At 36.8% G+C, this 14,551-nt stretch overlaps 1 protein-coding gene across 6 annotated transcripts in view; it reads right to left on the bottom strand.

The window, feature by feature from the left end:
• slx4ip (SLX4 interacting protein) overlaps positions 1 to 14,551 on the bottom strand; it is a 109,794-nt gene that overhangs the window by 13,921 nt on the left and 81,322 nt on the right. For 5 of the 6 annotated variants that reach the window (XM_078556446.1, XM_078556447.1, XM_078556449.1 and 2 more), the window contains 2 exons: positions 7,731 to 7,808; positions 1,380 to 1,468 (listed from right to left, as the gene is read on the bottom strand). In XM_078556446.1, coding sequence (XP_078412572.1) covers positions 1,380 to 1,468; positions 7,731 to 7,808 — 167 coding nt within the window. The remainder of the gene's footprint in view (positions 1 to 1,379; positions 1,469 to 7,730; positions 7,809 to 14,551) is intronic. The other variant, XM_078556448.1, reaches the window with a different exon arrangement.

Here is a 14,551-nt window from a genome sequence, read left to right as displayed (position 1 = left end):
ACACTGATTATGATTTGGCTAATTAATATAAAGATAAAATTTTTAAACAAGGCTTGGCATAAATAATGTCTCTGTAAATTAAATTTAATTCTTTTTAAAGTACTAATCCCAGATTATATATTTTTTTTTTATTAAGGCCTTATTTATTAGTGCAGACTTGCTGTTGGTACATAGAACTTTAGTGTGTATGGAAAGATAACTTCCCTATCTTTTTTTGTTCACTATAATGCTGAAATGTAACTAATTACAAAAAATGTACATTTAATATGAAGATTTAAACTAGGAGTCAGGACACTTCTACATTATGCTTCACAGGCAATAAATATTACCACTGCCACCTTCAAAACAATGTAATATGAACACAGAGTAGGAAACATTTTCATTTAACTGATCCATTACTATTGCAATTCTTGTGCTTAAACTTAAAATATGCACCTCTATTGTGTACAGAAAGATTATATAAAACTTTACCTTTTCATTTATTTAATCCCTAAAAGTTTCCAACTTGTTCAAATTGAAGTGTTCTATGATTTTATGTAAATTGTAAGGGAATTAACATTCAGAAAGCTTTGCTGACTTTTGTGAAGTATGCACTTCCACTTACATTATGGAAGGAGGGTGAAACAACTTTTATGCATCAAGTATGACATGTGTCACGAATACATGGAGGCAGCTGTCTCTATCCAAGACATAACATTCTTTTGCCCTCAGATCACGCAGGTCATTCTAACTTCCTGTTTAGAAGTTATAAATAGAGCAAATGTAAAGTGTAGGACAAGCAGCTCTTCACACAAGAGGATCAGCAAGTTGTTAATTAGATCAGTTTTGCACCTCACTATTTGTTACCTGCTAATCCAGCTGCTACTAGTATACCCACATAGCCTTTGATTTGTCATAAACTGCAAAACAAGGTGCAAAAATGTTTCTCTGTGTAGATATAGCATAAAGTAAAAATCATATAGAATCAAAATATACATTATTTTCATTTAAACCCAGGTTTAAAGTCATGCTTTGTTTCCAGTTACAATAAAACCTAAAACCTACATAAGTTCCTTTCACATAAAGGAAAAAGTACATATAGGAAGAAATTTTACAAGATTCCATTCCCAGTTTGGAGCCTTGATTGGAACACAGGTTGCAGAAAGCAGCTTTGTAGCGTTATAGCGCTACCTTGAAATCTAGCAACGCTCTACATGGGAACAGAGCTTTGCAAAATTTTCCCACTGTATAATACAACTGAACCTTGTTAATAAGAGTGCAGCTTGTTTTAAAAGCTCAAATGTTAGTGGATTGTTGTGAAAGTAACAAAACGTTCATTCATTATAATGAGGTTTTACAAACCAGACTTATAATTCATAAATTTTATAAAAAATACATACAGTAATCAGTTCCTCAGCCATTCCATTTTTTGGACCAGTTTCACACGGAGTTATACAAACCACAAAACGATCAGGAAATATGTAAAGTCCTAAAAAGGAAAAGATTAAACTTTTCACTAGATGTTTTAATACAACTTTTACACCAAACCTTGTCAATATTAGCAATATTATGGGCATGCAAATGTGGAACAGGAGTGGGAACACTAAATTTTAAGAAAGAAAGAAAAAATATACTAACTTGAAGTAGCAAATAACTTTTCCATTCAACCATAAACAATGAAATATAATTAATTTTTAAAATAATTTAGATTAGCTCCTATAAAGTATTCTTCCCAAAATGATAATCTAGCATGTGTTTCAAATTATGAAAGTTTTCTGCCAATGATTGTACAGTCATTGATATGTTTAAAACATTTCAACTCCACAAAAGAAGGTTGATTTCTAACAATTTATATATGAAACTCTGCTCCTCAAATATAGGATATGACTGAAGAATGTTTTTTACGCTAGCCTTTAAAATAAGTATGTCTTTAAAATGCACAGACTCGGAGTCCCAGAGTCTTAGGTTGGCAGAAACAACTTTCAACACTGAAAACACATTTTGGAATTTGGCAATATCAGATGCAACAGAAGCAATGTTATAATCATATGGAAACACAATTGGAAAGAAGGGGGGAAGGGGAGGAAAGGGAAGAATTTCCTTTTACAGAACTAGGGCATTGGCAAGAGGTATGCAAAAATAAATGCTGCTCTTTATTACCTCTCATCAAGAGCTTCCCAACACCTAGCCTCACCCATCTCTGTAATCTCCTCCAGGCCTAGAACTGCCCACATCACACCAATCCCTTCCCCCACCCCCACCATCCTGAGATCTCTGCACTCCTCCAATTCTAGCCTTTAGTGCATTCCCTACCTCTGACCAAACTCTAATATCTCCTTCTGTAGCTTGATAACACTCATGTGAAGTGTTTTGGGCCGTTATGCTACATTGAAAGCGCATATAATTGCAAGTAGTTGTTCCACAGACCATTCAATGTCAACAAATCTTCCGTGCAGAACAGCATATTTGGTGGGAATTTTCTGATACTTCCGCATACCTTTGAATTTGCTTGCCATATACCTCCTCACCCCATACAACTCAGACATTACACCATTGACAGAAGGTTTCAAAAGGTTCAATCCCATTCTAGAAGATGGGATACGCCAGCATTTGAATCCTTTCAAAAATAATTCTGAATTAGTGGGACGGGGGGAGAAAGGAGATTTTTTTCTATCTACAGGTGTGAACATAGTCCCTTTAAAATATTTTAAATGCCAATGAAATCTTTTTTGCTCTATGAAAGTAATGGTGAATCAGTTCGCTCCCACAGAAAGCAGAAAATGGAACACAGTATAAATACATACAATCAATTCCAAAGGGGATAGAGGGCATGCATCTTGGTATATGGAGGATAGCTTGAAGAATGAGGAAGCCCCTAAAGATAATTCATTTTATTTTCTTGTTCATTCAGCATATTTCACATAATAGTGTGGGAGTCTGACCTACTAGTGCAAGGGAGGAGGATAGCCTGCCAGCCCAGAGTCAGTACAGACCCAGCTAACTGCAGATCATTCTTGGCTCTAAAGTCCAGACAGCAACATCTGGTAAAAGAATGAGAATTGTTCTGAGTATCAGGCTTAACTGGAGCAGTCTACTTAAGATCAGCTGAGATAGTAGAGTGTATTTTAGCATTACTTTGAATGTTTCTGACATAAATATACTGTAGAATTCAATAAAGTAAAAAACAGATTCTAATTATTTTCAAAAGTATATTGTGTTAGGAAAAATGCTTGTGGTAAAAAAAAGAGTTTCTTTGCTGTGTGTTCAGAATTATTATCTCAATCAACATTCCAAGAAGGAAGCATTACTTGACCGGATCTAGCTAATTTAATGGAGAAAGTAGATGACCTAAAAGTAGGGAACATATGTAAAACAGGGACCACAATATACTTAGATTCAGTCAAAGAGCAGAAAAGGGAAAAAAGAATGAGGACAAGAGCACTTGACTAAAAAAAAGCAAATGCCCATATATTTTTTTATATATATATTTTAGATAAAAATATATATGATATATAAATAAATAAATACACACCGATCCTTATATTTCATCTAAATATGTATTATATGAAAGTACAAATTGGCAAATAACACTGTACACCAGCAATGAAAAATAGTTAGAACAGGAGACAGTAAAAGTATAAATTAAGTATATTCCAGTCAGGAACAAAGGGAATGTATGGAAAGCTGAGCTTCCATGTTACAAAAGGGAGTTTAAATAGACCAAGAGGGGTTATGCAAGAAAATTAGCAAAGCATCTAAAGGTGCATTGGTCATAAGGGAAAGAGGACATAATATCAAAAAACATTTTAAAGGAACTCTGACTACATTATCAATTTAAGCAACTCCTGTCACAAGTATCAGATGTGGATGAAGAATTTTTCTTTTTCGCTTTATAAATTAACAAAGAGAAAATTAACGGTAATTTTAAAAAAAAGATGGGGGAAGGGGGGATTCATTCACATTTTAGTTGCGATTGCTTAAAATTTCACATAAAATATATCTGAATTTATAAAAATGTTTTATTTTAGTTTATCATTATTTTTGATACTAATTCAATCCTGACTGAGTGTAATGGTGCTACTAATAACTCGACTACAGATCATTACCAGCTACCCATCTGTTAAGTATTACAGTACAACATCATGCCTTCATTCTGGCACGTTATAAAATATAATCTTAATTGTTCTCAGGTATTCACTCTGCTAAAAGTCATGAATAAAGTTCAGATATCACACTCTATTTACAGATATTTAATACATTTTTAACATTAACCCTCGAAGGTCATTCAAACTTATGATCTTCATAGAATGAGGTCAGACAAAGTTTTACAAGTTTAGTTCAGCCAGTCAGTCTATATAAAGTTATCCAGTTCTTCAGACTAGCTAGATAGGATATGATTCTTGCTCATAGAAATATCAGTACCACACACTCCAAATATAACATACATTGATTACCACATGTAACAGTTCTCACAGAAAAACAAATGTAAATTTAAAATTATAAATAACTGAAAAAGACTAACATTAAAAAGTAACCAAATAGAAAAAATAAACAGAAAATATATTGGGTTCCCCTTTGCTGTAGTTTTATGAGTATACCAAACACTATAAATGTACATGCAAATTTGTTCCTTCGGGATTTTCAGTGACCTTCACTAGAATAAATATGACCTCCTCCTCACTTTCTAGCTTCTCATGTTAAACTAACAGATGATAGTCTAGAAATTACTATCAGGGACATTAGTAGCTGAATGCTTTACACAATGATGTGACATTTCTATGTCTGCTATTTTAACAGAGGCGTTAACTCATTTATTTTAACTAGGCTAATGCCTCCTGTAAAACAGTGGCCAGAGTGACTTTATATGGACCAGTTACACATCTATCTGCTAGTACACCAGGAAAATTTCAGAGGCTAATACATTTTTAACTAGCAATCTGATGCAAAAGTTACCTTATGAACTAATTTAAACACTAATTCTTAAACAGGAAACTGTGTGTTATCCACTCTCTACCAACCAGAATTCTCTAGTAACTAGAATTTCTGACAGCTCGATTTTTTTTATATAAGCTCAGTGCTCAGATAATTCATTCCTTTTAAAAAACTAACAATAACAATAAATTGTAAATCTCAGGCTTTACATTGAAATTATTAAATTATTGGGTCAGTTTTTGATTATTGTGCCTGAGCAAAGATATACCGCACCTTGTCCTGTTCCGGAGTAATGTAACTCCCCGTTAACTGGCGTTTGTGTTTAACCTGCACCACCCATTTCCCGAACATGCTGGATAACAAAGATTTTACTGTATATTGTCTAAATATGAAGTCTGATTATGAAATATGTGTACGGAAATCATAACAGCTTGCTTCTCAGGCTCTTGAAATTAAAAAGACTCAAGCTTAATATAGTTTATAAAGGTGGGCAGTCTGGTGATTTCTTATTGTTTAAAATAATCGCTTTAAAAAAAAATGTAGTTATAATATTTATTTTGATGTTTTGTTTGATGCAAGGTTGCTATTGTGTAATGAGCAATGACCAAAACAGCTACACTGCAAACAGCGGAGGGCATGGTGGCCTGAGTGCCACTCTAGAGCCACACAACCAGATAGGGAAATAAGAATATACGAAAAAGGACAGGAAAAGACCAGCTGGTCCATCAAGCTTGTCCCATCACTACACACGCCAGCCACCCATCCCACTCCTGTTAAGGTTCTGCAATCTCCAGGGAAATGCAAAGAAACCGTAGGCCAATTTGGGTGGGTGGGGGGTGGGGGGGGGGGGGAAAGAGTATATGTTGGGAAATTACTCTTCAAACCCTAGAAGTTATCAAGCAAGTGCCAGGACTGTGCTTTGTTAATTCACCTATCATCTATAACTCAAGATGTCTTCCACCCGCATTTTCAACACTCAGTGCACATACAAGTAGTATTTCTAGCATCGAAGCTAACTTTTATTGATGTCTCCTAGGTGTCCCTTGCTTTTCTAACTCAAGTAATCTATCCACGAGGACAGAATCTAACCCTTCATTAGTTCATAGCCATCATTCATATTCCTCTCAAAATCTATTACAAACTAATAGGGCTCAGCTGTCTAAGTCTGTCCTGATAACTCAGGTCCCTAAATTAGCTATTGATCAAGTAATCCTCTTCTGAACCTTTTTAAGGGTTTTGACATACATGAAGGATCCAAAATTGGGTGCAGTGCTCTAGCGGCAGCTTGATCAAGGTCTTTTACAAGTATCCTAACAATCTTCCACAACACTCTCCCAGCACTGGTCGTTAAAAGGTTCATGAACCACAACTCCCAGGTTCTTCTCTCACTCTGCAGCTTTTTGTGTGCAATTCTGTATGGCGTATACAAACTTGGAATTTCCCCACCCCAAAATGGCTCACAATACATTTATCTATATTGAAAAAGATATGTCAGAGGGGGGACCATTCTTCCATTGTGTCTCTATCCACCTGCAATTTTTTTCCATCAAAGGTCCTAACTCCTGCATATATCTCAAGTCATCCACATTTCAGCATTTTCCTGATGCCAACATCCAAATCAATAATAAAGATTATGAACAGTGCTAAAACCGGTTCCTGCAGGACTCTACCACAACCAGCCCCAATGTAAAACTGTTACTTTTATTAACTCCCTTATGCAAGTACAACCAAGTCACTAACCAACCAGAGATCTCAAAGCAAACCTGAAGATACAATCTTACTTAGAAGGCTTTTGTGCAGCATGTTATCAAAGGCTTTTTTAAAACCTAAATACACAATATCGACCAGGCTTTCATTATCCATCAACTCCGTAATCTTCTCAAAAATTCAAATTGATGAGACTCCTTTTGCAGAAGCCACGCCTGCAATTTCCTAATAACCCCTTCTCTACATAAAGCATCTCCAATAATCCCTTCTAACAAATTGCCGACAACTGAAGTTAACAGACTTGCAGTTTCCTAGTACTGGCTCATTGTCCTTTTTTAAATATAGGCACCATGTGGGCCTTTTCCCTGTAGGTGGGAACAATTTCAGATCTTGGTGGCTACTGCATATATGAGCCAGCACATGTATGAGCTAGTATAATGCAGTTCAGTTGTTTTAAATTTGGTCTAGCAAGGACTGTTTCCACATTCACTTTGACACATACAATTTTAGCATCAACTAAATATTGCAACATTATTAACTTGGCGTCATCTTCAGTACCGAAGAGTGATGCAAAGTAGTCATTTAAAACTTCAGCCATATGTTGGGATTCCACCCAAATCTGCCCTGCAGAGCTCCTCAATGGTTTTATACAATCATTAATGGCCTCTTAATTGCAGATTTCCAATTTATAATATGGATTTGTGGTGTTGGGTGACTCTAAAGCAGTTCTTAGCCCAGTCTGAATATGATTTCCTGTTTCCTATGGAACCACTCTGGGATGCTGCTTCCCTGTCAGTGATGTCACCAGAGCGCTGGCTTATTCAATGGTTATCCTTTCTTTCCTGTCATTTTCTCTGTTCTTGGACTACTTATTTTTCCTTCTACAGTAAAGTGCAGAAAAGAAAATCCAACCAAATGCACTTTAAGAATGAAGAACACATTAAACATATTCAGTAGAACAACGACAAAATATGCATAACAAAAACTTTATTTTAACTATACGTAGCATTTTCAATTTATTCAGTTACTTATGGGCATGCAAAACATAAGTAATAAATATTTTCCAACTAAAATGTGATTAAACTTCTAACTATTACTAAATGTGTACATACCACAATACTGGTGTTGTGTGACACATCTTAAGTTTGTATGTCTCTTCATAAAGTAAGCGGCAAGACGAAAATTTTGCCCTACAAAATAAATGTGAAAATAAGTGCATTGTAGAAACCATACTTTGAACAATTCATCTCATATAACCAACTGCTGCCATGATATGCCTTTCACACCTACTTCATTTGTCTACAATGTTCCTGGATTATCTTGTGGCTGGATTATATCCTTTACTACTACATCAAGGTGCCTCTATGCTCCTTCTAATTGGCTTTAATGCATTATAAACTAGAAAACTAGGTATCTGTTGTCTTTGAGTGGCTAAAGCTCTAGGGGTTGCTGTTCCTCCTGTGAATGAGGTGCAGCCTTTTACAGAGTGGTTCCTGGCACGATGAGCATAAACACGGCTATTGAAATTGCTCCCATTCTCTGGATTAATTGAAAGAAAAACTACACAATGAAAAATAGTCAACTAAATCTCAATTTATGCTATTCAATTTCACCAATGTACCTTATAAATATTATGGGGCTGAAATTCCTTGACACGTTCTGCCAGAATTGTGGTGTAGTAGGGCTTCTGACTGCAATCTGCCACAGCATTAATCCTGTCCTAATCATAGAAAAGAATCACAGAATTGTTACAGCACAGGTGGCCATTTGGCCTGCCGGGTCTGTGCTGACTCTGAACGAGTAATTCACCTAATGCCACTCCCCTGCCTTCTCTCTGTAACCCTGCACATTCTTCCTTTTCAGATAATAATCCAATTCCCTCTTGAATGCCTTGATTAAACCTGCCTCCATCACATTCTCAGGCAGTGCATTCCAGGTCCACTTGCTGTGTGAAAAAGATTTTCCTCATGCCCTGTCATATGGATTCAAAAAGTTAACTCTATTTCTCTCTCCACAGATGCTGCCAGACAGACTTGCTGAGGTTTTCCAGCATTTTCTGTTTTTATTTCAGATTTCCAGCATCCGCAGTATTTTGCTTTTACCCTCATAATTTTGAATACCTTCATCAGATCTCCTCTTCTCTTCTCCAAGGAAAACAGTCCCAACTTCTCCAATCTATCTACGTAACTGAAGTAGAATCATTCTCGTTAATCTCTTCTGCACCCTCTCTAATACCTTCACATCCTTCCTAAAGAGTGGTGCCCAGAACTGAGCACAATACTCCAGTTTGAGGCCAAACCATTGTTTTTCACGAGTTTAACACAACTGCTTTGTTTTTGTACTCTATGTTCCTATTGATAAAGCCTAGTTTTTTGTAAGTTTTATTAACCTCTCTCTCAGCATGTTCTGCCATCTTCAATGATTTATGCACATATACATCTAGGTCCCTCAGCTCCTGCACTTCCTTTGGAATTGTAGCCTTTATTTTATATTGTCTTTCCATGTTTTTGCTACCAAAATGAATCACTTTGCACTTCTTTGCATTAAATTTCATCTGCCACTTGTCCACCCATTCCACCAACCTATGTCCTTTTTAAATTCTATACTATCCTTCACACAGTACACAACACTTCCAAGTTTTGTATCATCCACAAATTTTGAAACTGTGCTCTGTGCACCAAGATCTGTGTCATTAATATATATCAGGAAGAGCAGGGGTCCTAACACCAATTCCCGGAGAACTCCAATATAAACCTTCCTCAATTTCCTGTCACTCAGTCAGTTTCGTATCCATGTTGCTACTGTCCCTTTTATTCCATGACTCTAACTTTTTTCATAAGTCTGTTGTGCTGCACCTAATCAAATGCCTTTGGAAGTCCATGTACATCACATCACATCAACAGCATTACTCTTATCAACCCTCTCTGTTACCTCATCAAAATACTCAAGTTAGTTAAACATGATTTTCCCTTAACAAAACCATCTAGTTTTCCTTAATTAACCTACATTTGCCCAAGTGAACTTTAATTTTGTCCTGAGTTATCATTTCTAGAAGTTTCTCCACCACAAAGGTTAAATCCTGGGGTGGATTCACTAAAAAAGGAGTGGGCACCCATGCCAGTCCTTGCATTTCCACCCAGCAAGACTGTCAGATTGGCATTGTGTTGCTCCAATGGGAAGGTTGGCCAATTAGTGGATTGTTAAATAAATCTTTATTTTTCTCTTCGCCATTTTCTAGTGGAAATTGATTGGGCTGTTTCAGAAAACCAGGATCAGATCCCTACTTCTGTGATGCCTGCATCATTCAAACATAGTTTTAGCTGGCTGCAAGTAGAAATGGTGGAATTTTTGGTGGGAGTGTCATTCTCCTATCTCACTTAACTTCAGTGATGTTCAGGTGGGTGCAAGAAACAGCCTCTCTCCTCTAGATTTTTGTTTATTGATAAAAAGGGACAGGATCCTGATAGTGCTTGCGGGAACGAGGTGGCACTATCTCATCCGCCCAGGCACAGGAACTGTGGGATCCATAACCATAGATGTAGTCTTCTCCAGCAATGACAACAGAAGAGTGCATGCAGGGTGTGGAATACTCCAGTATTATTGCCACTGTTGTTCCATTTAGCACAAATTGAAGACAGACGTGGAAAATATTACTTTTTCTCCCATACAAAGTGCAATAGTATAGTCTATTTTAAAGGGTACGCTATCCTGCAGTCTATCCAAAGGCTAACTAGTCTCAGCTGTGACAGACAACCAGGAGTTTAGATGCCAAAATTCTATTACAGGTTGTCATGCTAACCTACTGCATAAAATACTGTACTGACCCAATTTGTGAATGGAATTTTGAATAGTTAGCTGCATTTAAAGTGTTGAACCCTTAACACCTTTGGTCTATGTGTAAATATTTAGGTGCACTGAGTGATGCATGGGAAGATGATGGGAAGGCATTATTCAAAAGCAGTTTCTTGAGAAAAATGTAAAATTTCTCCATTTGAAAAGATGTGTATCATTTTAAAACACTACTTACATTAGATTACATATACCTTAGGTTTGTATATAATTGATGCACCTAACTCAAAATCTAAATCGTGGCCTGGCTTCCAGAGATTTAGCTAGTGCACCTCAAATTTAAAATTCTTATCCTCATGTTTAAATCTTCAGGTCTCTCCCTCCCTATCTCTGCAACTTTCTTCAGTCATACAAGCCTCTGAAAACTCTACGTTTCTCTGACTTTGGCATCTTGTGCATCACCTTTTGGCAGCCATGACTTCAAACTATATTGATCCCAGGCTCTGGAATTCCCTCCAGAAATTTCTGCACCTCTCTCTCCTCCTTTAACACCCTCCTTAAAACCGACCTCTTTGACAAAATTTTTAGTCACATCTATTATCTCCTTCTTTGTCATTTTTTTTGCCTGATTACACTTTCATGTGATACTTTTCTATGTTAAAAGTACCATAAAAATACAAGTTGTTTTGTACTAGTTGACCATATGGGGAATCAAGCCCAAGTATAATCTTCAAGGGAAGGTGAATTAGAGGGTGTGTGTGGGGGTGCATGGGGATAAGAGTTGGGTAACTAGATTAGTTAATCAACAGAATTGAGTTCCAATTTTAAAGTCAGCTATTCTACCCTAACTTTGATTTTATATATTATTTATGGTTAAAACAGCAAAACCGACAGCAATTTAGGAAGTCGAGAAGGAGCTTTGGTTGGAGCATTGGAGTCTCTATGCAGCATAAGTGAAGGAACTCTGGGAAGCAGAGACAACGTCCGAATATCGGACTGATATCCAATGGGGAACTGCCATCCGATGAAGGTGGAATAATCCATCTCAACATAGCCAGTGAGCAGGAGATCAGAACATAGCCTTTGAATATTGGGTTAAACAACCAGCAGTGTACTCATGTCCAATGGAAATGGAGGGGTGACTTCTCCATTGCATCTAGTCAGTTCTCTGGTAGGGAGTTGTGAATAAGGCTAATGAACAGTCCACATAAAAAGAGACCAAGTTGTGGACACAGCCCAGGATATGAGCTGCTGAATGTAAAAATTCAGTAGAAAAAATAAGTTGTCCCACGTTTGGCTAAAATGGGAGAGAAGGTGGTAAGGTAAGGAGCTGGGAGACTCAAACTGAGGTACAACAGCATCATTAATGGTGTGAGGATGTAATTGCAGTGTGACATGGGCAATCTTCATTACGAATGCAGACATTAAAATTAATAACGTGAAAAGTTGACACAGGAAGAAAGATTTGTAGACAGGAAATGTGCATAGACATAAGATTTTTAAAAATCTAATTTTGATGTTTATTGCATGCTTTTAAAATAACACATCAATCATTTGAGAAATGGCTTTAATCAGATCACGAGTGTTGAGTGTCCAGTTGAGTGTCCAAATATAGGACCAAAGTTTGAATCCCAGCTTAGACTGACACTGAGATTTTGATATTTTGAAAAGTTTGCCAGTACCTATAGGGGCTCCTCAAAGAATCTTAATGGAAAACAGCACAGTCTCCACAAACATACAGCTGATCAAGGAGCGTTGGATCACTATTTTTTTATATTCATTCATGGGATGTGGGCGCCACTGGCTAGACCAGCATTTAGTGCCCATCCATAAATCACCCTCGAGAAGGTGGTGGTGAGCTGCCTTCTTGAACCGCTGCAGTCCATGTGGCAATCGTGTCCTGAAGGACACAACACTTAGGCACTTGGTAACAGTGGGAACACAAGAGGAGAGAATTGGACAAGAGAAAAGGGCATGCATATTTTAAAATGCATGACTTATTATGCCACAAGTCCACTCTCACTTTCAATTCAATGAGGTAACGGATGCGAGGATGGAGACTTTAATGCCCTCTCTAATCTGAAGCTTACAATGGCAATTAAGATTGAGCCCATTGAGAGAAGTAATCGGAGTTAAGTCTAGCCACCTTGTCAAGTTAGTCTGCTGTAAGGGAGAAGTTAAGCTATTATAGTGACCAGATTTCTGTTAGCTTGTCCCTCGAGAGACTCATTCACGTGAGAACCTTGGAGATTTAAAGAGGTGGTGCCCCAAGGGATTCTTAGAACCTCATCTTCTTCAAATGGATTCTGAGAGAACAAGAATTTAAAAAACTTGCACCAGTCAGCCCAGTTTGAACCTGTATCAATCAATGAGACATTTTCCTCAATAGGTAATCAATACCTTTCACCTTAAGACTTAAAGTTGAACTCCCACAAGTATGTCTACAAATCTAATTGCTTTCCTTCAATATCCATCTGACTAATAGTAATGAGCCAGTATAACAAACATTTTTAGAAAATAAAAATTGCCAAGATTATAATCTAAGAAAAAGGAGGGACCAAGCTAAAATCATGGCAGGCACACAAAGATAATCACACAGTGAACAAAGCACATCAGCAATAGATGTAGCTTCAGCAAAGAATTCTTGACTTTTATTATATGCCAATAATGCACATCTTTTTACACTATAAAGCTTTGTCAACAAAATACAAAGCAACATGAAAAGATGTATCCAATTCGATTAAGAAGAAACTATCAATTTATGAGTATTGACTGAATAACTATACATAGTTAATAATCTTATTAATTACAATAATCAACCAGTAAAGTGCATAAATGCAGAACCTCTGAATATATTTGTGAAATTAGTTCTAAACCACACAACATGTAGGTTGCTGACCACACTGGGTTTAGCAAATAATGTTTTCAGTGAATATCTTTATTTCCCAGGAGATAGCACAGTTACATGTCTCTGCTTGAATCTGGGAAGTGGTCAAGTATGTCTGAGCATTTCTAGTCATGTAAACTTTCAAAATAACTTCACCAATTGCAGAATGATGTGCAATTACTTTTAGTCATTTTTGGCAGCTACCTTCAGCTTTTCTCCAGCAATGCATTATCTGATACACTGACTGTAATCAAGTTACACCATTTTAGGAGATACTGTAGTTGCTTATATTTCAAAGTTACCATCTTAAAATTAGATCATTTTGTTATGCTTACTAAACTTAAGAATTGTTCAAGATGAAAATGAAAAAAAGCTTAGCTGCATATTTCTTCAGTCTTACTTGAAAAGAAATTGCAATCACAGCCAAACAGACTTCAGCTACATAACACTGCCAAGTGGAGAATGTGGTACACGATGCGACACTGGAAGCCCTCTCCCACGGCTATTAGTGACCATTCATTTGGGAGCCTGGGAAAATGCCTCAAAGCTGCTGAGTTATCTGGAGCAGCCTGGCAGGTGTTCCTGTCCCAGCGGAATCTGGCACCTGCATAACTCTACCACTAACACCAGCAGCATTTTCTCTAAACTGCGTATCAGACTAAAGGAGGCACATTGTCTTCCTGTAAACAGCCAACATACAAGTTCATAACTTCAAGAAATTCAAATTCAAGAAACACTTGCTGTTTTAACTAGGGATTTTAATTAATTCATTCTTAAACTTTTAACAATCTTTCCATCACAATCACATAACTCATTGTGCAAGTTGGAAACCTATTAGCTATATATTAAGCATACCCATAAGTTTTGTCACAAAGGACAACCCATATTTATCCTAAAGCTAATTAAAATCTTATGTAAGCAAGAATAAGATATAAAGACAATACAAAACAGGAGAGGTATCTAAGCTGTGTTTAACAATTTATGTATGATAATTAAACCTATGCATATAGGCAGAGTTCATGTAGTCAGATAAGTAAGCTATTCTAGAAATTAAGCAGATGTGTTTTGATAAAACCACCTCAAATAGCCTGTGGACATCTGGAGAGAGTACCAGTGTAACCACTTCCAATGCCTTCATGTCTGTGGTTCTTTGTCATGGACAGAGAATGTGCTGGTATACCATTGGCTAGGCATACCTTAAATGACAACTAAATGGTTGAAACTGGCCCAGTGACAACTAGATAGTTGAAGTTGGCC

The sequence above is a fragment of the Cetorhinus maximus genome, chromosome 14, assembly GCF_964194155.1.
Source record: "Cetorhinus maximus chromosome 14, sCetMax3.hap1.1, whole genome shotgun sequence".
Classification (NCBI taxonomy): domain Eukaryota; kingdom Metazoa; phylum Chordata; class Chondrichthyes; order Lamniformes; family Cetorhinidae; genus Cetorhinus; species Cetorhinus maximus.
The sequence above is the reverse complement of the archived record's forward strand: the minus strand, read 5'-3'. Positions and strand labels throughout refer to the sequence as shown.